This window comes from Rana temporaria, chromosome 6 (genome assembly GCF_905171775.1).
Source record: "Rana temporaria chromosome 6, aRanTem1.1, whole genome shotgun sequence".
In the NCBI taxonomy this organism is placed as follows: domain Eukaryota; kingdom Metazoa; phylum Chordata; class Amphibia; order Anura; family Ranidae; genus Rana; species Rana temporaria.
This window is the reverse complement of record NC_053494.1, coordinates 16,734,690-16,760,117: the sequence shown is the minus strand read 5'-3', so window position 1 is coordinate 16,760,117 and position 25,428 is coordinate 16,734,690. Positions and strand designations below refer to the sequence as shown.

General features: G+C 46.8%; 1 protein-coding gene across 3 annotated transcripts in view; it reads right to left on the bottom strand.

Annotated features, from left to right (window-relative positions):
* The window catches only part of SREBF1 (sterol regulatory element binding transcription factor 1), a 59,412-nt gene that overhangs the window by 18,113 nt on the left and 15,871 nt on the right, over positions 1-25,428 (bottom strand). For all 3 annotated transcript variants that reach the window (XM_040356340.1, XM_040356342.1, XM_040356341.1), the window contains exons 3-11: positions 21,226-21,548; positions 20,983-21,117; positions 18,648-18,866; positions 11,652-11,766; positions 10,307-10,485; positions 6,891-7,092; positions 4,798-4,979; positions 1,808-2,069; positions 828-994 (exon numbers count right to left, since the gene is read on the bottom strand). In XM_040356340.1, the coding sequence (XP_040212274.1) occupies positions 828-994; positions 1,808-2,069; positions 4,798-4,979; positions 6,891-7,092; positions 10,307-10,485; positions 11,652-11,766; positions 18,648-18,866; positions 20,983-21,117; positions 21,226-21,548 (1,784 nt within the window). The remainder of the gene's footprint in view (positions 1-827; positions 995-1,807; positions 2,070-4,797; positions 4,980-6,890; positions 7,093-10,306; positions 10,486-11,651; positions 11,767-18,647; positions 18,867-20,982; positions 21,118-21,225; positions 21,549-25,428) is intronic.

The window sequence follows — 25,428 nt, the reverse complement described above, 5'->3', positions numbered from 1 at the left end:
CTGCATCCAATTCGCAATAGCAGGAGATTTTGAGCGGCTCTCTATGGAGCCGGTTCACATATCTCCACAGCGGGTTCGGTGCGCTTTGCAAAAAAAAAAAAACGCGCGTGCGTCTTTTGGTCCGTTTCAGGTCCGAATTCAGCCCAAAATTCAGGCTGAAAAAAAAAAAAATCAGACCAGGGCACACCGGACCCTCATTATAAGCACCATGCGGCTCATATGTGAACCGAGTCTTAGAGGAAAGAAGGGGGACACACACACACACTGAATTCTAAAGATGTAGCAGCAGCCTGATCCATTAGACACCATCCAACCTATGGCAATGCACACCAAACTGAGCATGTGCAGAGTGCCTCCTATGGCTTTGTACTATCAGAAGATGGAACTATCAGAAGTGGAAAAAAAAGGGGAGGATCAGAGAAGACAGGATAAAAACAGCCTTTTTACACAATGCGCAGGATTAACCCCTTAGATTCCACAGTGAGTATAACAAGCGTGTGTTTGAGTCACATACATTTTCCACAGATGCAAGTGGCCCAAAACATACAGGAAACACACAAAAAAAAAAAGCAAAATCCGTTTTTTGCTACTGAGCAGCGTGAAAGGAGCCCAAGTGTAATATATCTGAGAGCAGGCAAGTATACAGGAAGGAGGAGGAGAATGCAGTGACAGCACAGTGGACGTGCTTAGAAAAGTGACAGCAGAAAAGGACCAAGTGGTCCCTTGAGCTAGCCCCATTTTTTTTTAATTTATAGATGTTTTTTGTTTTTTTTGGTTAACTTTTTTGTCCAAGTTGTGATTTATGTTTGTCCCAACCATGTTCTCACCGCCAGGAAATGGAAGCGTCGATGCAGGCTGGCTTTGACACGCAATGCTGCTCCCACGTAGATCTCCGCCAGTGTGGCTACCGAGATGGTGTTACCCGCGCAGTCTGCCAGGTTGACAGCACTCAGCGCCATGTTGATGGCAGACAGATGACCCCCTGCATGTTTCCCTAGAGAAGAAGAGATGTGAAAAAGGAAAGGGATTAAGAGGCTGGTCTTTAGCAGTGTTTCTCAACTCCAGTCTTCAAGGCGCCCGAACAGGTCATGTTTTCAGGCTTCCCATTATTTTGTACTTGTGATTTGATCAGTTTCACGGCCTTAGTAATTACAACAGCCATTTCATCTGAGGGAAATCCTGAAAACATGACCTGTTGGGGCGCCTTGAGGACTGGAGTTGAGAAACACTGCTCTATAGCAGCGGTCATCAACCCTGTCCTCGGGGGCCACTAACAGGCCAGATATTATGTATTACCTTGGGGAGATGCAGACTAGAATACTGCAATTACTGAGCAGCAAATGATATCACCTGTGATGTATTTCAGTTATATGGCAAACCTGGCCTGTTAGTGGGCCCGGAGGAGAGGGTTGATGGCCACTGCTCTATAGTATTAAACAAGAAGCCATTGGTTTCTTTTTATATAGAGCAGAGCTGTAGCACACGCTGTAAGATCCAATCAGATTTTTTGAGTTTCCCCATAGCAAGGTGCAGGAACTTGACTTCTGTTTGGTTCACTCTACACTATTAGATGTGGTCCAAACACTAGCCATGCATAGAATAATGAAGAAATAGAACCTCTAATCAGGTTTTTACTACTGTGTCCCCATTGGGAAGATTTTCCCTCACTTGGTCTCAGCGACATCCTGGGACAGAAGTATGGAGAAATCCTCTAATAAAAACCTGACAGAGGTTTACTCTGCCCCCCCCCCCCCCCAACCTCTTTACACAAGGCTACATTTTAAAGCCAGGTAGCGCCAAAACATACCCGTCATGTGCAGTTGGTGCAGGCGGTGGTACACCAGGGCAGCCTCTCTGCAGCTCTTCCTCACATCGTCCTTCAGCTGGTGGTCCCTGCGGAATCCTCCGGCTCTCCCCGCTAACCAGCGGCCCACCCACAGCCGCTGAAGGACGTAGCGTATGACGCTCCACGTTAGGCTGCAGCAAAGGTCGAAGTTAGATGTAGGGAGAGGTCGCCCCAGAGCTTTCAGGGCTTTCCAAAGGTGAAGCGAGGCCTGGGCAAAGTCCCCCTGTGATGAGAAGACAATGTTGTCACTCTTTACACTCCTAAAGAATGCATGGAGGGTCATCGTTTTAAAAAAATGATGAACAAAGCGCGGTGACGTACAACACGTACGACGGCACTCTAAAGGGGAAGGTCTATTCGCCTTTGGGCTGCTTTAGCTGATTCCTTGTTAGTAAAAGACGATTTGCGCTTTTTTGTCTGTTACAGCGTGATGAATGTGCTTACTCCATTACGAACGGTAGTTTTACCAGAACATGCGCTCCCGTCTCATAACTTGCTTATGAGCATGCGCGGGTTTAAAACGTCGTTTTTGCCCACACACACAATCATTTTTTACAACCCGAAAAACAAAATTTTTTAAAACAACTTTAAAAAATACAGCATGTTCGAAAAAAAATTTGGTCGTTTTTCAGAAACTGAAAAACGATGTGCAGTCCACACACGGTCATTTTAAATGACGTTTTTAAAAACGACGTTTTCTTTCATGCCGAAAAATGATCGTGTGTACGCGGCATTAAGGTCCATTGTTTTGACCAGGTTTAATCCTACACCCATATGTAGGGTGCAACATTAAATATGGTCACAGTCTGCAGTTCCCACTCTCCCACGCCATACACAATTCAAGAGTTCTTCTGTCTTTTTCTCAATTCATTGCAGCTCCAAATCAGTTTGTGAAATAAAAAATATATAAAAAATAACACAATATGCCACCACAGCAAAGGATTCAGTCGTCACCTGGCACCATACTCTTTTCAGCCCTGCAACTACCTCAGTACAGGCCTATGGCTAGAGGAATAGTTTGCAGGAGACTGAGCCCACTATCCCTTGCCCACTTATGGTACTTTGCCAGTTCCAATGCAAAAAAATATATATATATTTTTACAGAAAAACCCTCAGATGATGTTTTGGAAAAAATAAAAGAAGTGTGCATTTTTTTACTGCATGAGCCTGAAAAGCATTGCCCCCCCATGATCAGTGGATCAGGGGTACAATATAGGGTTGCCACCTCATCCCTTTAAACCCGAACACATATTAATTACACAGGTTCTTTGGCTGATTAAGGTGGTAATTAAACTCACTCGCTTTATCTGCATTTATCTGCATTAAATTAGCCTCAGAACCTGTGTAATTCATGTGTGTTCGGGTTTAAAGGGATGAGGTGGCCACCCTAGTACAATATCAGGCTTCTGCAGACAGACCCTGCAGCTATCTGCCCATACCTCCATATAGGTTGTCTGATTGAAAGTTGAAGGGCTTGTGAATGATCTACGAGAGCGCTAATCATTCAGAGATACAAGCTGTCAGCCATGGTGGCCGGAAGTACTTTAAAAGGGGTTGTAAAGGTTCGTCTTTTATTTTCTAAAGTGGTTCCTTTAAGCTAGTGCATTGTTGGTTCACTTATTTTTTCCTTCGATTTCCCTTCCAAAATGTTTTTTTTCTTTGTTTGAATTTCTCACTTCCTGTTTCTCCTCAGTAAGCTTGCCCCCATCATCCGAGCGGTGGGAAGTCATTTAGAACACCTTACTGAGGAGGAACAGGAAGTGAGAAATTCAGATAAAGAAAAAAAAAACATTTATAGGTAGATTCAGTAAGAGTTAGGCCGGCTTATCAGTAGATAAGCCGGCCTAACTCAGAATCTACGCCGACTTATGTTTAAGCGTATGCTCAAACAGAGATACGCTTAAACATATCTAAGATAGGATGGCTTGCGCCGTTCTATCTTAGGTTGCAATATTTCGGATGGCCGCTAGGTGGCGCTTCCATTGCGGTCGGCATAGAATATGTAAATGAGTAGATACGCCGATTCACGAACGTACGCCCGGCCGCCGCAGTACATTTACGCCGTTTCCGTAAGCCATTATCAGGCCTAAAGTTATTCCATCTATTATATGGAATAGCAATGTTAAAGTATGGCCGCTGTTCTCGCTTCGAGATTCGAAATTTTTACGTCATTTGCGCAAGTCGTCCGCGAATAGCGATTTACGTTGTTTACGTCCACGTCGAAATCAATAGGCCCGTACGGCGTACTTAGCCGCAATGCACAGTGGGAAGTGTAGGCGCCCGGCGCATGCGCAGTTTGAAAAAAAAACGTAAAAAACATAAGGTCAAGCACAATTAGCATGCAACACGCCCGCCTAACACACATTTGAATTTGGCGCCCCTACGCCCGCCCGCTTTAGGCTACGCCGCCGTAACATAGCAGGCAAGTACATTGAGAATCTTGCCTAGCTAACTTACGGCGGCGTAGCCTAAACACGCTAAGCTACGCCGCCGCAAGTTTAGGCTATTGTGTGTGAATCTACCTATTAGAAGTGAAATGGAAGGAAAAGGTAAGTGAACCAACAATAAAAATGAACCTTTACAACCCCTTTAAGTTCATTAATTCACAGCAAACTGCATGAATGATGTGGCTGTGTGTGTGGAGCGGTGACAGTGGGTGCGGGGAGAAGATCCCCAACCCGGTGTCACACTGAGGAGGGGGGGGGGGTGGAACGGACGACTGGACCTGAAACCTCATGCTTTGGGTCAGGACAAAATGTTCTCCAAGCTTCAGACTTTACAAAGTGCTGCTGGCTGTTCTCTGGATGGGTTGGTAGTCTGGGGTGAGCACGAGCCCCTGATGGGCATTTTCACCCAAACAGCCAAGGGAGTGATCCACTATGGAGGACTTGGGAACAATATTTGAAATAAAGAATAATAAAATAAAAGTTTTAGCACAAGATGAACTTTACCCGAGATAAATCAACATCGGCTTGTTTTCGGTGACACCAGAACTGGACCGAGGACTCGGAATGTAGCCGTGTGACCGGCTCACCATAAATAAAGAGGCGAATGAAGACACACAGGACAATCATCAGGTTTACAGGCCAAAGGAGAACAGATGGAGTAAACCAGCTGAACCATGAAGAGCCCTCTGCGGAAGAAGAAGAACACAAGTTCATGTTAAGGTCTATGCTTTTGTCTCCAGAAAGACAAAGATGACACACTTATGTAAATCCTGCTGTCTGTGCAGTTCTTGGGAGTGTTCACAGATATTTGACACAGATCAGTCCCTGCTGCAGCCTCTAACCTTGGTATATGCTATAAAAGTTACAATCTGATCACTGAGGGAGAGGAGAGTGAAGCAATGGTTCCACCTGCCTGCAGCAGGACTGATATCTTAGCTTAGACAGAGCCACTGGACTGAAGGCCAAGGACAGCTTTTTAATAAAAGAAAAAAAAATGAGTCATTGCTGTATATTGCAAAGGTCCACTTTGACAATAAAATAAAAGATTCTCTCTCTCTCTCAAATCTCCCTCTTGCTCTCTGTGTCAAATCTCCCTCTCTCTCTCTCTCTCTCTCTCTCTCTCTCAAATCTCCCCCTCTCTCTCTCTCTCTCTCTCTCAAATCTCCCCCCTCTCTCTCTCTCTCTCAAATCTCCCCCTCTCTCTCTCTCTCAAATCTCCCCCTCTCTCTCTCTCTCTCAAATCTCCCCCTCTCTCTCTCAAATCTCCCCCTCTCTCTCAAATCTCCCCCTCTCCCTCTCTCTCTCTCTCTCTCTCTCTCAAATCTCCCCCTCTCTCTCTCAAATCTCCCCCTCTCTCTCTCTCTCTCTCTCTCTCAAATCTCCCCCCTCTCTCTCTCTCTCTCTCTCTCTCAAATCTCCCCCCTCTCTCTCTCTCTCTCTCAAATCTCCCCCCTCTCTCTCTCTCAAATCTCCCCCTCTCTCTCTCTCTCTCTCTCAAATCTCCCCCCCTCTCTCTCTCTCTCACTCAAATCTCCCCCTCTCTCTCTCTCTCTCTCTCTCAAATCTCCCCCTCTCCCTCTCTCTCTCAAATCTCCCTCTCTCTCTCAAATCTCCCCCTCTCTCTCAAATCTCCCCCTCTCTCTCTCAAATCTCCCCCTCTCCCTCTCTCTCAAATCTCCCCCTCTCCCTCTCTCTCAAATCTCCCCCCATCTCTCTCTCTCAAATCTCCCCCCATCTCTCTCTCTCTCAAATCTATCCCCCTCTCTCTCTCTCTCTCTCTCTCTCAAATCTCTCCCCCTCTCTCTCTCTCTCTCTCAAATCTCTCCCCCTCTCTCTCTCTCTCTCAAATCTCTCCCCCTCTCTCTCTCTCTCTCAAATCTCTCCCCCTCTCTCTCTCTCTCTCTCAAATCTCTCCCCCTCTCTCTCTCTCTCTCAAATCTCTCCCCCTCTCTCTCTCTCTCTCAAATCTCTCCCCCTCTCTCTCTCTCTCTCAAATCTCTCCCCCTCTCTCTCTCTCTCAAATCTCCCCCTCTCCCTCTCTCTCAAATCTCCCCCTCTCCCTCTCTCTCAAATCTCCCCCCCCCCCTCTCTCTCTCTCTCAAATCTCTCCCCCTCTCTCTCTCTCTCTCAAATCTCTCTCAAATCTCCCCCTCTCTTTCTCTCTCTCTCAAATCTCTCCCCCTCTCCCTCAAATCTCCCCTCTCTCTCTCTCTCTCAAATCTCCCCCTCTCTCTCTCTCTCTCTCTCAAATCTCCCCCTCTCTCTCTCTCAAATCTCCCCCTCTCTCTCTCTCAAATCTCCCCCTCTCTCTCTCAAATCTCCCCCTCTCTCTCTCTCTCATATATTTTTTTATATTATACAATAGTACAAGTAGGACTATTGGGGAAAAAAAAAAAAAAAACATCACACAAGAGGGGTGTATGGTTAGGGTCTCCTTGCCCCAATCTCAGTCTTTCCCTGCTTTTATTATATCAATTAAAAAAACACAGCTACAGCCACCTATAAGGACTAGATCCTGAGCTTCCAATGTCTAAGGCTGGACAGCAGTCTTGGTAAGCCTTGTATTCTAGGTACATTTATATCATTAAACAACTTACCAGGGGAAGGTAGTTCCAGCATGCTTCGCCCACTACCATGAAACCCAGCAACATCCGGGGCCTCTTGGTTCCTGGAACCACCCATCAGAAATGACAGAGGATTGAAAGAGAGACAGAGGAAGACAAAGACACAGAGCGCCATGCGAGAGCGGTCCAACATCCCCGTACCAGGAGGAGATGGGAGTTCCTGCTTGACTTGCACCTGGGGAAAAAAAAAAAATGTATACAGGATCAATTGCAAAAAAGAGAATCCATTGCAAAAAAAAAAAAAAGGGAAGAGCTTTGCTATATATATATATATATATATATATATATATATATATATATATATATATATATATATATAAAATTGCAATACCCAATACAAGGTCAGCTTCTCTTAAACACGTCTTCGACCACAAATGACATGATAGCATACAAACCATCCCTGCCCAGGGACTGCCCCTTCTTAACGCGTTTCACCACAACAGGTTTGTGAACCATACATCAGTGGTTCTCCTATGTTGTGGTGAGCTACAATGCAAGCACGCTGCAGTTCTTTGTGTAGAATGAAAATGAGGACACTGCAAGTCATCATACGTTTTTTTTTTTTTACACAACACATAGTAACGAGCCGCAGTGACAGCATAAGAAGGGCCCCAAGATAAGGCGCAAGGGCCGGCAACTGACAGCAAGAAAACTAAACTGCAGAAACGTATCAGATTGGCTGAAAATCTCACGGCTCTATGGACGGGCCCATCCGTGTTCAGGATACAGTTTTGTCTATATTGTTAAAAGAGTCTCAGAAGTGGACAATGCCGATCATTATGAAGGCTGGAATGTTTGTAGTCTATGGAAGAATGTAAACAATGCGTGTGAATGATTATACTATGAAGCTGAAAAGTACAGATGTGGGTGGAGGAGTGGGAATGTGTACAGCTTGTGTAGAACTTGGAAGGAGGATTTTCAGCAAGTATTTAAGTTGTGATGTTTTTTTTTTGTGATCGGAGAATCATTTTTTTTTCCACGGTTCAATATTTATACACAATTGTCAAGTCTTTGTATATAGAGACCTAGGACCAGACAATTCCCTCAAGTCTGAGCTTTAGGCAGATGATGCAGCTCTGTATGCCATCAATGCATAATTAAAATGTATTTTTTAAATATAAGTAGTATAAAAAAAAAAAGTACCTGAATTTAAACTTAAAATAAAAAAATTATATGTAGCACCCTCTACCATAGGTAGGTGCTAGAGTGAAGATTTTTGTGAGGTAGCTGCCAGTGCAGGTAAATTTAGGCAGGCCTATGCTTCAGGCTAGGCCTGCTTGTTTTGATCTGGAGGCAGGGAGTGGTTAGTGTAGCAGTGGGTGTGACCACCTGTGCTTTAGTTCTGGGGCACCTCCACTGCTTTCCGGGAGAATGTTCTGGAAGAGGGGCAGGGCACAGGACTGGAGTGACAGGGAGCTCATGTAAGGAGCCCTGTTCAATCCCCACTTGGAATTGGCAGGGGGCAGGCCTCCTACTTAAGCTCAGGTCCAGCCCACTGGAGGGGAGTTGTTGGCCAGGAGATGTGGAGAATGGAGTGCAAGATAGCAGCAGAGTCCAGCGGAGGAACCCAGGAGATCTGGGAGGGAGCCTCATCCTTACATGGTCATGGAGGAGGTGTCCTGGAACAGAGGGGCTGAAGAAGCTATTGGAACGCATGTCCAGTTAAAGTTCTCCATCATGGACTCAGGGCAGGAGAAGGTCAGCGAGTGAGACACAGTGGATTTCTGGAAGAGGCATGCCAGGGGAGCTGGTGGTGCAAGGCCAGAGGAGAGAATGTGGGGTTTGTGTGAAATCGATGCGGCCTGCGGGTGCAGGATTTACAAGCTGCCAACTTACTGGGCCGCCGGGGAGAGGTGCTGCAGACCTCTGGCATAGTAACCACACAGCGAATTTACAGCCAGCATCTGGGATTATTCAGAGTGATCTCTCATGTAAAGTGAAGATGATGGGACAGAAAGACTAATAGTTTATATTGAAGTTTTGTGCAGGAATGAAGTCCTGGAAGCAACAGTCTGCAGGAGTTGATGCAGAGGAGGAGCAATAGTCTGCATGGGTTATGCAGGGAAAGTGACCGTAAATATTAGAGTTCATCAGTTCAAGGCTCAATCTATGCTACCAAGTTTTTTAAATATGATGGCAAAGCCACCTATTCTATGGGCATCCCATATTACCTTTCCCCCAACCAAGTTATATCCCCCAATAAACAAAACAAAAGCAAATGACTGTTCATTGTCTCTGAAGCCTCGTACACACGACCGGTTTTCCCGGCAGGAAAACTGCCGGGAGAGCATTTGGCCGGGAATCCCGGCCGTGTGTATGCTTATATTTATAGCTTGGAAGGAGGATTTTCAGAAAGTATTTAAGTTGTTATAAATGCTCCCTAGCAGTTTTCCCATCAGGAAAACAGCCGAGAATCCCGGGCATGCTCAGTGAGTGCCCGGCCATGAAGCCGAAAGCCGTCGCGGCCGTGTGCCCACACTGTGAGCGGAGAGGGGGGGTGGGGGGAGGAGGAGCGACGCTCCGGGTGACCATGGAGCAGGTAAGTGTCCATTTATTAAAAATCAGCAGCTACACTTTTTGTAGCTGCTGACATTTAATAAACAGTAAACGACTGGAACTCCGCTTTAAAGACTGGATTATCTTTAAAGCGGAACTCTAAAAAAACGTCAACAACCACCAACTAATAGAGACTGTTAAACGATAACTAAAAACACAACTAGCTTTTGCTGCAATATTTAGCTTCTATCCAGGATTCCCCCCACAGTACTGTTCTGCAGGGGTGGACTGACAATTCATGGGGCCCCGGGCAATAGAAGATTATGGGGCCCTCGGGCTTACAGATGGCCACCATGCCAGGAGGCAGGGCAGCTAAAATCTCAGGATTTTCACATCAAAAGCATGTCGGTTTCGGACATATCAAAGACAGATGTAAAAAAAAAAAAAAAATTAAAAAAAAGCCTGGTAACCCTGATGGGGCCCCCTAGTGGCATGGGGCCCTCAGGCAGTGCCCGAGAGTCCCAATGGTCAGTCCGCCCCTGCTGTTCTGCCACTCAGATGTCCTTTATCTAATGGTCAGCATCATTCAACCCACTTCCTCTGAGCCCAGCCTGTAACTGGACAGTGAAAGAAGCAGCAGCACAGCAATGAACTCATCTCTATCACTCCGCCCTCTCACCCGATCAGCATGCCACTTGTGAAGCACATGACCCAACTGGCTCCTTGTACTGCTTTTTCCTCTCACTCCAGCGCTGCTGTACAAAGACTGCAAGAAGCTGATTCAGTTCACATTCAGGTACTTACACTGCTTTATTGAATACATTATATTGGCCTAGAGTTCAGCTTTCAACACGTTTCTGGAAACGGCACAGGAGTCAGATTAAGGTCCTTACCTTGGCTTCATCAGTGAAGGGGCTGTCTGGCTCGGAGTCACTATTACACTGGGATAGTGGACTGCCAGTATGCAATGGGGATCCCACGTCCGAAGGGGGTGGCGTTAGGACATCCATCATCTCGGCTTTCACGCTGTCCATATTAACCCCTGTACCCGCCACAATGTCTTTCAATGTGCCTAGAGGGACAGAGGAGACACGGTGAAGAGAAATATCAGAGCACTGTACAGCTTCATTGAACCGGTCCAAATAATTAATTTCTGATTGCCATCTGTATATGGGTGCGAAAAGATCTGATCGGAGCAAAACAAACAGTTGACAGGAACAGCTGAAAGGATGACTAAGAAATACAAAAAAATAAAAATGAAACCATCTGAATAATACAATGAGGTATATTATGCACTCCCTGGGCCAGATTCAGAAAGGAGATACGACGGCGTATCTCCGGATACGCCGTCGTACCTAGGCGACTGATTCAGAGAATCAGTTACGCATAGATTTCCCTAAGATCCGACCGGCGTAGGTGTCTTACACCTTCGTATCTTAGGCTGCATATTTACGCTGGCCGCTAGGTGGCGCTTCCGTATAGTTACGCGATGAATATGCTAATTAGGTAGATACGCCGATTCAGAAACGTACGTCCGGCCGGCGCATTTTTTAACGTTGTTTACGTAGGCTTTTTTTGGCGTAAAGTTACCCCTGCTATATGAGGCGTAGCCAATGTCAAGTATGGACGTCGTTCCCGCGTCGAGTTTTGAAAATTTTACGTCGTTTGCGTAAGTCGTTCGTGAATAGGGCTGTACGTAATTTACGTTCACGTCTAAAGCAATGACGACTTGCGGCGTAATTTCGAGCGTGCGCACTGGGATTTTCAAATGTGGGGTCACAGTGAATTTACATAAAACACGCCCACATCATCCCCATTTGAATTAGGCGGGCTTACGCCGACACACATACGTTACACCCGCCGTAACTAAGGGCGCAAATTCTTTCTGCATACGGAACTTGTGCCCTAAGTTACGGCGGCGTACCGTATCTGAGATACGTTAAGCCGCGCCGACAGATACTGCAATCTGTCGGCGTATCCGAATCCAGCCCCCTGTACGAAAATCAGGTCTATCACTCACCGAGATTATCCACAGAAGCTAGCACTCATATCCTACACATTTATCAGTTTCAGAGGCAGCCAAAATGCATGAGAAGTCCAACTGTCAGTCTGTGAAGAAGCGGTGACACCACTGAAACAAAAGGCGTGGCCACTGTGCCCTCTGCTATGATGACAGCCTGTGGCTTGCCAACTATGCCAGCGGCAAGAGAATTAGAAAAAGCGGAAGAGAAGTCTTACTGTTTTTCTGGGCAGCCATTTTGAGCATGATGTTCTCTTGTTTTAGTTTGACGTTACTCTGCTGCAGATATCGAATATAGTCAATGGCCTTTTTCAAAATGGCTGACTTGTTCAGCTGTGGGAAAAAAATAAAATAAATGTAATTATCTCACAGAAAAAAAAAAAAAGGACAAAATGACTAAAACCGTCTGTGCCAGGTGTTCATTATCTAAATATATAGCGTAGGAGAGTCCTATGCCATATAAACAAAGAGGTTCCCCAGGTAAAAAAAAAATATTGAAAATGCTGTAAAGAGGGGCCCCATCCTTGCTTTTGAGCCTATGAGTAATGGTTTCCCATTGCTTCCATGTTCTCTACAGCTCATCACCCCCTCTGTTTATGGAGAATTAAAGTGGATGTAAACCCGATTCATGAAAGGGGTTGTAAAGGAAATAATTTTTTTTCCCTAAATGTCTTCCTTTACCTTAGTGCAGTCCTCCTTCACTTACCTCATCCTTCCATTTTGCTTTTAAATGTCCTTATTTCTTCTGAGAAATCCTCACTTCCTGTTCTTCTGTCTGTAACTCCACACAGTAATGCGAGGCTTTCTCCCTGGTGTGGAGTGTCGTGCTCGCCCCCTCCCTTGGACTACAGGAGAGTCAGGACGCTCACTACGTTGCTGATAGAGAAAGGAGCTGTGGGTTAGTGGGCGTCCTGACTCTCCTGTAGTCCAAGGGAGGGGGTGACCATGTGCCATCCTGGAGGAGTTGGACTGCTTGTGCAACCTCTATAGGGTCCAAGTATCACCTTATGCTACCAGTAGTGATACCGACCCTAGCCAAATGCAAAACTAGTGAAAATTAGTCAGAAAAGAGGAGTAGGGAAAACAAATGTCAGTGGCCTCCACCTGTAAAACCATTCCTGTTTTGGAGGTCGTCTCATTGTTGCCCATCTAGTGCACCCGTTAATTTCATTACTACCAAAGCAGCCGAAACTGAATAACAACCCTCTTCTACTTAAAGCGGGGGTTCACCCTTAGAGGGCACTTTTCCCCCTTAGATTCCTGCTCGTTTTTACTAGGGGAATCGGCTATTTATTTTAAAATATGTGCAGTACTTACCCGTTTACGAGATGCATCCTCTCCGTCGCTTCCGGGTATGGGCTTCGGGAATGGCCGTTCCTTCTTGATTGACAGTCTTCCGAGAGGCTTCCGACGGTCGCATCCATCGCGTCACGATTTTCCGAAAGAAGCCGAACGTCGGTGCGCAGGCGCAGTATAGAGCCGCACCGACGTTCGGCTTCTTTCGGCTACGAGTGACGCGATGGATGCGACCGTCGGAAGCCTCTCGGAAGAATGTCAATCAAGAAGGAACGCCCGCTCCCGAAGACCCATACCCGGAAGTGGCGGAAGAAGATGCAGCTCGAAAACGGGTAAGTACTGCTCATATTTTAATACAAATAGCCGATTCCCCTAGACAAAACGAGCAGGAATCTAAGGGGAGAAATTTTTTTACCCTTTCGTCTTCCAGGACAGCCCTGTAGATGTAGCTCCTCCCTCCGGGACAGGAAACACAATCACCCCCAATCATAAAAGGCGGTCCTCCAGGTCCTCTCCTCAGTTTTTTGTGTTTCCTGCCGGACGGGAGGAGATACAATCAGGGAACGTGTTTGTTTGTTTTTTATGTGAGAGAACCTACCTCAGCCTTCAGCACTCCTCTGGCCCTAGGGGTAGAGAGCGTAGCTGGAGTCTCCTCCGCCGTGAGCTCGGCGAGAGTCGGACCCCGTTGACGGTGGGATCCGTCCCCTGTAGTGATCCGGGTGGCGTGGCCGCGAGGGTGAGAGACGCCATCGATTCGGCGCGCCGCTTCCGGTATTCGATGAGGGGGCGGGTTCCATGCGTTCCAAAGAGAGGAAGGAGTATTCTCGGCGGAAGCGCGTCATCAGGGGGCGCCCGGAAGTATCGTTCCTACTTCAAAAAAGGGCGCGGAGGAGACTCGAAGGACCCGGCGCTGGTGTTTGTTCAGGGAGACTGAAAACGATTACACAGGACCATGGAGGCAGCAGCGGCTATTTCCGATCCTGGTCCAGCAGGCACCGGTACCTCTCAGGTAAGGCCTGGTGACGGCACATGGCTTACTCTGATAGGTAGGGGATTTTTACCCCAGATACCCCCCCCCTAGGTGGTGAACCTGTTTGGTGGAGGTTTTTTCTTTTGCACCTTCTAGGAACCTTGTCACAGTGGTGAATGAAGGTTTAGCTGGTTGTAATGTGGTCAAACTGTGTTTTTTATTTTAACAGGTCAAGGCCCATGATAAGAACCAGCCTCCTAGGAAGAAATGTGCAGTGTGTGGGACAAAGCTAAGTTCTAATTGGGATAAGCCTTTATGTCCTGACTGTGTTAATAGCTTGGTTAAAGAAAGTTCGTTAACCACTTGTAACCAAATGTTATCATCTTTTAAAGATGAGATGGCATCCACATTTCAGTCGTTTAAGGGACTGATTGATAGGATGCAGGTTCCAGCCCCGTCCCTAACTAGGGCCTCTAGTACTCCTTCCTTACAAATTCAGGAGGAAGAGGAGGAAATTAGAGACAGAACTCCCAGATCAGTTGTTTCCTCTCAGGCAGGTTCAGCATCTGAATCAGAGGGAGAGGAGGATTCCTCCAGGGCGGCCAGATACAAATTGTCATTGGATGATGTGGGGGATCTCCTGAATGCCATCTATGACACTTTAGATATCCAGGAGGAACAGGTTCAGCTCTCACGGCATGACCTCATGTATCAGGGGAATGCGACCAGAACCAAAGTTTTTCCGGTTCATAAGTCTTTGATTGATATGATTCTGCGAGAGTGGGAACAACCTGAAAGAAGACCCTTTTTTTCAGGCAGCCTCAAACGTAGGTTTCCATTCGAATCAGATGTGTCTCATCCTTGGAACAAGGTTCCTAGACTGGATGCCCCTTTAGCCAAGGTCTCCAGGAGGACAGATTTGGCATTTGATGACCTAGGTTCCCTTAGGGACCCAATGGACAAAAGGGGGGACCTACTTTTGAAAAGAGCTTGGGACGCCTCTGCGATCAGTTTAAAACCAGCTCTATCGGCTACTTGTGTAGCAAGAAACTTAGAGTGTTGGCTCACCCAGTTACAGGCACACATCTTGGCCGGTACCTCTAGACAAGAGCTTTTAAAATCTTTTCCACTCTTGTTCAAGGCAGTGGGTTTTCTAGCTGACGCCTCAGAGGAGTCAGTAAAGTTGGCTGCCAGGTCAGCAGCCTTGGTCAATGCAGCCAGAAGATCAGTATGGCTAAAAACTTGGACGGGAGATGCCGCCTCAAAATTAAAATTGTGTGGTCTTCCGTTTTCAGGAGATCACCTTTTTGGACCCGGCCTCCAAGAGGCTTTAGAACGTACTCAGGACAGGAAGAAGGCCTTTCCTGAGAAAAAGAAAAAAGCCGAAGGAAAGAGTTTTTTTCGTGGCTTCAGGGGTTCAAACTTTTGGCAAAACCAGAAAAAGGAAGGCCAACCCAAGAAGCATTGGGCAGGCCACAAGGGGCGTGGTAGAGGAGGAATCCTGTTTAATCCTCCTCAACCCCCCCCAAAACCGCAATGACTCCTGTGTCCCCGTGGGAGGAAGGTTGGGGCAGTTCCTCCCACAATGGACCAAGGCAACCTCAAGCCCGTTCATTCTAAATTTAATAGAGAACGGATACAAACTGGAGTTTGCGTCACTGCCTCAATGGAACTTCAGGGTGACTCATCCTCCCAGAGAAAAGGCAAAAGCAGAAGCTCTCATGCTGTCGCTAGGAGAATTAGTGGATCAGAGAGTTCTAATTCCGGTACCCCTGGAGGAGCAGGGACAGGGAGTATATTCCCATGTCTTCATAGTAAAGAAACCATCAGGGAAGTTCAGGATGATCCTGAACCTTCGGCCCCTGAACAGATTTGTAAAGTACAAAAGGTTCAGGATGGAGTCGATCTTTACAGTTGCAAGATGTCTGTTCCCGGGGTGTTACATGGCGACCCTGGATCTCAGGGATGCTTATCTGCACATCCCTATACATCCAGATTACCAGAAATTTCTCAGGGTAGCAGTGAGGGCAACTTTAGGGATTCAACACTTCCAGTTCCAAGCTCTGCCCTTTGGTCTATCCTCGTCTCCGAGAATTTTTACCAAGGTTCTGGCAGAAGCTCTTGCCCCTCTCAGAGATCAAGCTATCACGGTAATCCCATATCTGGACGATCTACTGTTTGTAGCCAGATCGGCTCAACAGTTAGGGAAGGATTTACTGGTGGCACAGGAATATCTCTCCTCACTCGGGTGGATAATCAACCGGGACAAATCCCAGTTGGTGCCATCCCAGGAAGTGGTTTACCTGGGGTACAGGATATCTTCGGTAAGGAGAAAAATTTATCTCCCCGAGGAAAAGGTTATCAAAGTAAGTCAGGCCGTTGCCCAACTACAGTCCAATCAGTGGATTTCAATCAGAGAGGTAATGAGAGTCCTGGGGTTCATGACATCCTGCTTCCCTGCAGTTCCTTGGGCAAGACATCATCAACGCCCATTACAGGAACTTATGCTCCGTCTCTGGAGCGGCCAAAGTCAAGATTTAGAGTCACTGATTCCAATCTCAGCCAAAGTAAAAAGGAAGTTGTGGTGGTGGCGAAAACATCACAACCTGAGCAAGGGTCTAGACTGGTCCTTCCCGGTGGAAGTAATAGTGACTACGGACGCAAGTGCCTGGGGCTGGGGAGCCCATCTAGGGGAAGCAGTAGCCCAGGGAGCATGGTCTCCTGTGGAGGCAAGTCGTTCCTCCAACCAAAGAGAGCTGTTGGCAATTCTAAGAACCATAGAGTCATTTCAGGGAAGGTTGGTAGGACATCACCTGCAAGTTCGTTCGGACAACGCAGCGGCTGTTGCGTACCTGAACAAGCAGGGAGGGACAAGAAGTCCGGCTTTGCAAGAGATATCCAACAAAATCCTCTCCTGGGCGGAGACCAACTTGTTTTCACTGACAGCAGTTCACCTAAAGGGCACTCAAAACTCTCTGGCAGATTATTTAAGTCGCCAGCCAGTGAAACAGGACGAATGGTCCCTGAACGAAGAAGTATTTGCTCAGATAACACAAAGGTGGGGTCTTCCGGAAATAGATCTTTTTGCCTCAGAAAAGAACAAGAAAGTAACCCAGTTCTTCTCAATAGATCCCAGAGATCAGGCCTTAAGGATAGACGCATTTTCCAATCCCTGGAGGTTCAACATTTGCTACGCCTTCCCCCCAGTAAGGATGATAGCAGCAGTGCTCCAGAAATTTCGGTTGGAGGCGACAGACTTGATTTTGATCGCGCCCTGGTGGCCAAAGAGGCCTTGGTTCGCAATCCTGAAGGAACTATGCATTTTTCCTCCATTTCCCCTTCCAGTCCGGAAGGATCTGATCTCGCAGGGTCCAATCCTACACCCGCAGATAGACAGATTGAGTCTAACTGCGTGGTATCTGAGGAAGAGTTATTGAGAGCAGAGGGTTTCTCAGAGAAAGTAATAAACACCCTATTACAGTGCAGAAAGCCAGTTACAAGAGCAATCTATGCCAAATTTTGGAAGAGATTTTGTTCCTGGATGAGAGAACAAGAGTTAGATCATCCAGGTATTCCAGCTATTCTGGATTTTTTGCAGGCTGGGGTAGATCTGGGTCTCTCCCCTAGCACTCTAAAGGTACAGGTAGCAGCCCTGAGTGTCTTCTTGCAGTGTTCCCTTCAGCAGAATTCATACGTTAGGAGTTTTTTCAAGGCCTTATCAAGATCTAGGCCAGTGAGGGTCTCGACCTGTCCTTCTTGGGATCTTTCATTGGTGCTCAGAGCACTCTCAGGCAAACCTTTTGAACCTCTGGAGAAATCCATCCTGAAATGGGTCACACTTAAAACGGTCCTCTTGGTGGCAGTGACCTCAGCCAGACGGGTGAGTGAGCTACAGGCTCTTTCAATCTTGGAGCCTTTTTTGTTGATTTTTGATGATAGGATTATTTTGAAAACAGACCCCAGTTTTCTTCCTAAAGTTGTGTCCAAGTTCCATAGGACACAGGACATTGTCCTTCCTTCTTTTTGTTCCACCTCAGACTCAGAGGGAGCACCCCAAAACTTACTAGATGTGAGGAGGTGCCTTTTAGTTTACTTAGAAGCTTCCAAAGAGTTTAGGAAGAGTGATTCCCTTTTTGTTAATTTTTCAGGTAGTAAGAAGGGTCATAAGGCATCAAAATCCTCTATTGCCAGATGGATCAGAATGGCAATAGAGAAGGCTTATGAGTTAGAGGGCCTACAAGCCCCATTTGTTAAAGCACACTCGACTAGAGCAGTTTCGAGTTCATGGGCCGAGAGGGGCGGAGCCTCACCAGAAGAGATTTGCAAGGCGGCAACGTGGTCAAGTTATACTACCTTCGCCAAGCATTATCGCCTGGACTTGATGTCTGAGAAGGATCAGGCATTTGGTAGGAGGGTCCTCCAAGCAGTAACCCCACCCTGATAAGTAAGTTTCTTGTCTATCATCTACAGGGCTGTCCTGGAAGACGAAAGGGTAAAACCGAAGTTAGGCTTACCGGTAACTCTGTTTTCAAGAGTCTTCCAGGACAGCCTGGCTTCCCACCCGGTGTATATTATTCTAAACTGGAAATGGAAGTTTGTACTAACGATATGTTGGTAAGATTATGTTTTTCAGAGTCCGTCAGGAATTCTTGGATGAACTGAGGAGAGGACCTGGAGGACCGCCTTTTATGATTGGGGGTGATTGTGTTTCCTGTCCCGGAGGGAGGAGCTACATCTACAGGGCTGTCCTGGAAGACTCTTGAAAACAGAGTTACCGGTAAGCCTAACTTCGGTTTTTTTAACAAATGGGTGAACTCCCGCTTTAACTGACCAAATCAATATCCCAGGCGTTTAATTGACTTGATGCTATACTCTGATTAAAAAGTGTTCCTTGAATTTTTTTGGAGCAGTGAGTGTATAATAAAAGGTTCCTTTTCTGGTGCTTTACCTTGGCCTCAGTTCCCATCACAAGGTCCTTCATCTCAAGGATCTTGTCGTTGATGGAGGATCGATAACGCTTCTCGATGGCGTTGTGCGCAGTACGTTTTTCTCCCTTGCCGTTCAACATAGCCATCTTTCCATTGGCATTTAGACGGTTGATAGGCAGCTTATCGGGATCCATCATGAACGGCACTGTGGTTAATATGGCCCCGCCACTCATCAAGGTCTACGACAAAAAAAAAAAAAAAAAAACACACAAACAATCATTCATTCATACACAATTGACCGACAGTACTATTACATAATAGCAGGGTTGGACATAGCCCTAGAAGATTTACAGTTGAAATACATACCGGTATATGAAAATGGTTTTACCCACCAAACCACCTGCTGCACAATATAGCTAGTGGAAGGATAACGCTATTTCGAAACTTCAGCTATGTGGTTACTTGTGTAATCTTAGCAACTGAAGGCGAGCAACCTTATAGGGTCTGGCTGTCTTCTCCTCTATGCTGCCTAAGAAAGCTGCCCATGCTTATAAAAAGGGAAGAGAGCACATGTATGACCTCCTTGTTTTCCTGCTGCCCTTTTACTGTCTAATCACAGGCTTGGACGGACTGCTGACCCAACGTTACCGTTTAAATGCAGTGCATAAAAGTGGGGGCAGGGATCAGGATGTGGCCAAGAAGTGCAAGACTTGTAGAGCAGAGCTAAAAGGGGTTGTAAAGGTTTGATTTTTATTTTAAATAACAAACATGTCATACTTACCTCCACTGTGGAGTTCGTTTTGCACAGAGTGGCCCCGATCCTGCTGTTCTGGGGTCCCACGGCGGCTGTCTCGGCTCCTCCCGCTAAAACCAACCCCCTCTGGGAAGCTCTTTCCCGAGGGGGTTACCTTGCGGGCGTGCTCCCGTGTCATACAGTTGGCGTCCATAGACGCTAAGTGTATGACTCGGTCACGCCCCCCTGTCGGCAGCGTCATTGGATGGGATTGACAGCAGAGGGAGTCAATGACTGCGCTGCTATCAATCTATCCAATCAACGGCTAGACCCTGTGGAGAAGCGGACGCCGGGGGACGCGTACAGCAGGTGAACGGGCTCAGGCAAGTAAAACAGGGCGGCAGGGGGGCTCCCCCCATGACAGCGAGGTGTTTTTTCACCTTAATGCATAGGATGCATCAAGGTGAAAAAACACGAACCTTTACAACACCTTTAAACAAACACACATTTCAACTGTATTTAGTCATTAGCTCATAGTAAATAATAAAAAAAAAAAAAAAAAAAAAGGGCCTAAAGCACACACTTAGGCCCGGATTCACAAAGCACTTACGCCGATGTATCTCGAGATAAGCCGCGTAAGTGCAAATATGCGCCGTCGTCTCTGTGCGCTGTGCCCATAAACTGAGATACGCCTAAAAATAGGCTTCCTACGACCGACGTAACTTGCCTACGCCGTTGTATCGTGTGCGCATATTTACGCTGGGCGCATTTGCCGCTCCCATTGATTTTTTGTGCAAATGAGGGAGATACGCCGATTCACGAACGTACTTGCGCCCCGACGCATAATATACGCGGTTTGCGCAAGTCGTACGTCTGGCGTAAAGTTATTCCCCATATATGAGGCGGAACCCATGCAAAGGTATGGACAAGGGAACTCAAGCCGTCGTATTTTACGTCGTTTACGTTGTACGGGAATATGGCTGGGCGTAGGTTACGTTCACGCCGTAGGCAGTGATCCGTCGTATCTTAAGCATTCGTTCCGACGTGATTCTTAACATGCGCACTGGGATGCGTCCACGGGGCGGCGCATGCGCCGTTCATTATTCGTATCTTTATGGCGCTCGGCCCATCATTTGCATGGGGTCACGCCTCATTTGCATGGCTCACGCCCACTTCCTCTTACGACGACTTGCGCATAGGAAACCCAGCGCAGATTTGGCAGCACTGGCTTTGTGAATCCAGTGCTTGCCTCTCTGCGCTACGTCGGCGTAGCGTATATGAGATACGCTACGGCGGCATAAATATGCGCCGATGTACGTGAATCCGGGCCATTATCTGCAGCTGGATAGACATTTCTTGAATTTCCTCCAAAACTTTTTTGCAACTACGATGCCATAAAATGTGCAGCTCACTGCCACTACCAGAAAAAAGTGTGAGGTGGGATTTCAGGCTGCACGTTTTAAAGGCGTGCGCCATTCCTCATCATACCCTTAGATTTACTGCACTTGGAGTGGAGTGTAGGGCGAGATCTGGCTATTTAATTGTTGCCCTTGGGAAGTTGCCTAGTCCGCCTGACATGCGACTACAACCTAGACCTACTGCGTCCCATCTAAACTCCTCACCGGCATCTGCAGAGGCGTAGTCTGGATGGTTGTGGTGGTTGGCGATGTTTTGATGCCTGACATCATTGCCGAGTCCGTCTTCACCGCTGTAAGGACCAGAGAGTCCGCCTTGATAAAATGAGGCTGGAGCAGAACCTGTGAGGGATGCAGATAAAGTAAGTTGAGGTTAATAAAAAAAAAAAAAAAAAAAAAAAGAAACAAGCCAGCAAGGGGCAACCCCACACACACACACAGCTCACTCACCGGCACCTGCTGGATTTGCTGGGTTATGGAAGTGCCGCCGCTGGTGGTGGTCAGGAACTGCTGAGAAGGGATGCTGTGTGCGTGGAAGGTCAGAGACTGCTGGATCTGTGGAGAAGGGTGCGTCTGCAGAGGCTGGGCGGCCACGCTCTGCACGATCGGAGCTTGTGATGCGACGCTCTGCAGAGGTTGATTGGCAATGCTCTGCAGCGGCTGGCTGGCCACGTTCTGTACAGGCTGACTTGCAATGCTCTGCAGAGGCTGACCTGTGATGCTCTGCAAAGGTTGACTTGCTGTGCTGTGAGGGGTGGAGACCACTTGTGTAGCTGATGATAAAAACAGACAATTTTGTATTAGGCACCTGGTAGAAAAATATTAAATTATTAAAGATCTTGTTCATGTCCGATAAGTAAAATGGCAATTGTTACTGGTTGTTGGAGTTTTTATTTTTTTTACTCCAGGATAAATCAAATATTGTCCAAATCCATTTGTCATGTGTATTCCTCCTTGGTGTGCTTTGTGCATTTCTTCCAGATCTGTGCAGTAATCCAGTGTGACACTTCCTGTTATAAAGGCCGCTATGCTCCATCTGTTGTCAATGCTCCCTCCTCTCCCATGCAGCCGCCACTGGCTAACACAGGGGAGCCAGGACACAGCCGGCACAACAAAGGCAAGTACACCGAAACCACTTCACTTCAATGGCACGCAATACCGCATGCGGCCAGAGGGGGGGGGGGGCACCGGCGTGCCTCGGAAACGGCCGGGAAGGCCCAAGTACACCTCGGCTGACCTCGCAAACTGAGGGCCAGATTCAGAGAGATCGGCGTATCTTTAGAGCGGTGTATTGTATTGTATTGTATTCACAAAGCACTTGCTCCCTTTCTTGCGCCGGCGTACCGTAAAATGGCCGGCGCAAGCCCGCGTAATTCAAAGTAGCAAGGCAGTGGGCGTGTTGTATTAAAATGAATCGTGACCCCATGTAAATGCATAGCCGCACGAACGGCGCATGCTCAGAATCACGTCGCAAATACTCCCTAAGATACGACGGCTCAATGCGTACGACGTGAACGTAACTTACGCCCAGCCCCAGTCACGTACGACTTACGCAAACAACGTAAAATCCGACGGCAGTTCCGACGTCCATACCCTAAACGACTTAGACCAGCTATTTGGTGGTTTAACTTTACGCCGGAAAAACGCCTTACGTAAACGACGTAAATTACAGCGACGGGCGCAAGTACATTCGTGAATCGGCGTAACTCGCTCATTTGCATATTCGACGCGTAAATCAACGGAAGCGGCCAGCGTAAATATGCACCCAATATACGACGGCGTAGGAGACTTACGTCGGTCGTATCTTGCCACAATTCAGGCGTATCCAATTTAGAGAATCAGCACATAGATACGCCATCGTAAGTCCAAATGCGCGCCGTCGTATCAGTAGATACGCCGGCGTAAGTCTACCTGAATCCGGCTATGAGTATTTCCGTGTCTTTCCGAGCATTTTACGAACGGCGCCAATCAGCTGTGATCAGTGCCGCTCGGCTCCGGCGCCTCCCCACCTCAGGCAAAAAACGCGCTACTGCACACTGCTTTGGCCTGTATCCTGCTCGTGTTGCGAGACAACACTCGCAAACCGAGTTAGGATTTTTTCAAATACAGTGCTCGTTAACTGCGTTACTCGCAATCCGAGGTTCCATTGCATATACATTTTAAAACAGGTTAGTCAGAGATGTTCGGAGGGGGGAGTGGACATTTTTAAGACTGGTTAAGTTTAGTGCTCATATGCAGACACCCCTAATGCTTGGCAAATTCTCTACAATTCATTAAAATTGGCCGTGGTTAGCAAATATTGGTTCAAATTAGAAGCTTGTGCAAGTTTCAATGCGCCAAGGAAAGCCTGGGTTTGTATCTAGGACATGCAGTTGTGCTCATAAGTTTACACACCCTGGCAGAATTTATGATTTCTTGGGCATTTTTCAGAGAATATGAATGACAACACAAAAACTTTTCTTTCACTCATGGTTAGTGTTTGGCTGAAGCCATTTATCATCAATCAACTGTGTTTACTCTTTTTAAATCATAAATCACAGCAGAAACTACCCAAATGACCCTGATCAAAAGTTTGCATACCCCAGTTCTTAATACCGTGAATTGCCCCCTTAAACATCAATGACGGCTTGAAGTCTTTTGTGGTATTTGTGGATGAGGCCCTTTATCTTCTCAGATGGTAAAGCTGCCCATTCTTCTTGGCAAAAAGCCTCCAGTTCCTGTAAATTCTTGGGCTGTCTTGCATAAACGGCACGTTTGAAATCTCCCCAGAGTGGTTCAATGATATTGAGGTCAGGAGACTGAGATGGCCACTCCCGAACCTTCACTTTATTCTGCTGTAGCCAATGACAGGTCTACTTGGCCTTGTATTTTGGATCATTGTCATGTTGGAATGTCCAAGTACGTCCAATGCGCAGCTTCCTGGCTGATGAATGCAAATGTTCTTCCAGTATTTTGTGATAACACACTGCATTCATCTTGCCAACAATTTTGACCAAATTTCATGTGTCTTTGTAGCTCACACATTCCCCAAAACATCAGCGATCTACCTCCGTGTTTCACAGTAGGGATGGTGGACCTTTCATCATAGGCCTTTTTGATTTCTCTCCAAATGTAGTGTTTATGGTTGTGGCCAAAAAGCCAGTCTCATCATTAAAATTGACTTTGTGGCAGAAGGTTTGAGGCTTATCTCTGTGCTGTTTGGCGTATTGTAAATCGGGATACTTTGTGGCATTTGCGTAGTAATGGCTTTCTTCTGGCGACTCGACCGTGCAGCCCATCTTTCTTCAAGGGCCTCCTTATTGTGCATCTTGAAACAGCCACAGCACAGGTTTTTAGAGAGTCCTGTATTTCACCTGAAGTTATTTGTGTGTTTTCTTTGCATCCCGAACAATTTTCCTGGCAGTTGTGGCTGAAATTTTAGTTGGTCTACCTGACCGTGGTTTGGTTTCAACAGAACCCCTCATTTTCCACTTCTTGATTAGAGTTTGAACACTGCCGATTGGCATTCTCAATTCCTTGGATATCTTTTAATATCCCTTTCATGTTTTATACAGTTCAACTACCTCTCCCGCAGATCCTTTGACAATTCTTTTGCTTTCCCCATGACTCAGAATCCGGAAACATCAGTGCAGCACTGGATGAAAGATGCAAGGGTCTGTCAGCAGTCCAGAAACTCATTGACCTTTTATACACACACACACACACACACTAATTGCAAGCAAACAGATCACAGGTGAGGAGGGTTACCTTTAATAGCCATTTGTGTCAACTTGTGTGCATGTTATCAGGCCAAAATCCCCAGGGGTATGTAAAAACTTTTGATCAGGGTCATTTGGCTAGTTTCAGTTGTCATTATGATTTAAAAAGAGTAATCACCAGAACTCCCAACTATGCCTGATTTGGAACAATGTCCCTCTTTCCCCATTTTGGTCTGATCTATATAGCTGTATATAAAATGCACTTTTTATCTTTCAAAAAGTGTTTCCCGGTGCTAAACCTTTCATCTGATTTCTACATTGCTGCATTTATACATTTTAAAAAACCAATATAAAAAGGAATAATAGTGGTTAATAGAATGGTAAGTAATGGAAATCTGCTCTCTACATGCTGTTGGAATCCGTGAGTATTCCCGGTTAAGCTGTCTTACCGCCGGGTTTACTGTGAACTGTCTTTGCATTACGTCAATAAAAATTCTTAACATTGCACCAGGACTGTGTACGTTTTTGCTGCCGCGCCACACCTACACACTCCCAGCCGATGCAAACCCCCAAACAAAAGAAAAACAAAAAAAAGGGAGGGATGCCATCTAGGGCCCTGGGGACCACCGGGACCCTTACAGGTGTACTACCTGTACCCCCCTGATGGCGGCCCTGGTGGATAGAACATGTAGTGGATTGAGAGCTCACTCCTATGATGTTGGGGGTGAGCAGTAACATCACACCTCCCAACATTTTGAGATGGGAATGAGGGACACCTACTAGCAAACGTATGTAGGCATAGGACACGCCCCCTGCCACACCCCCTTAACCGCTTAACGACCGTCGCATGTACTTATACGTCGGCAAAATGGCACAGACAGGCAGAACGTCGCTGCCTTTCCGCGGGTCGGGGGTCCGATCGGGACCCCCCCCCCCCCCCCGGTACATGCGGCGG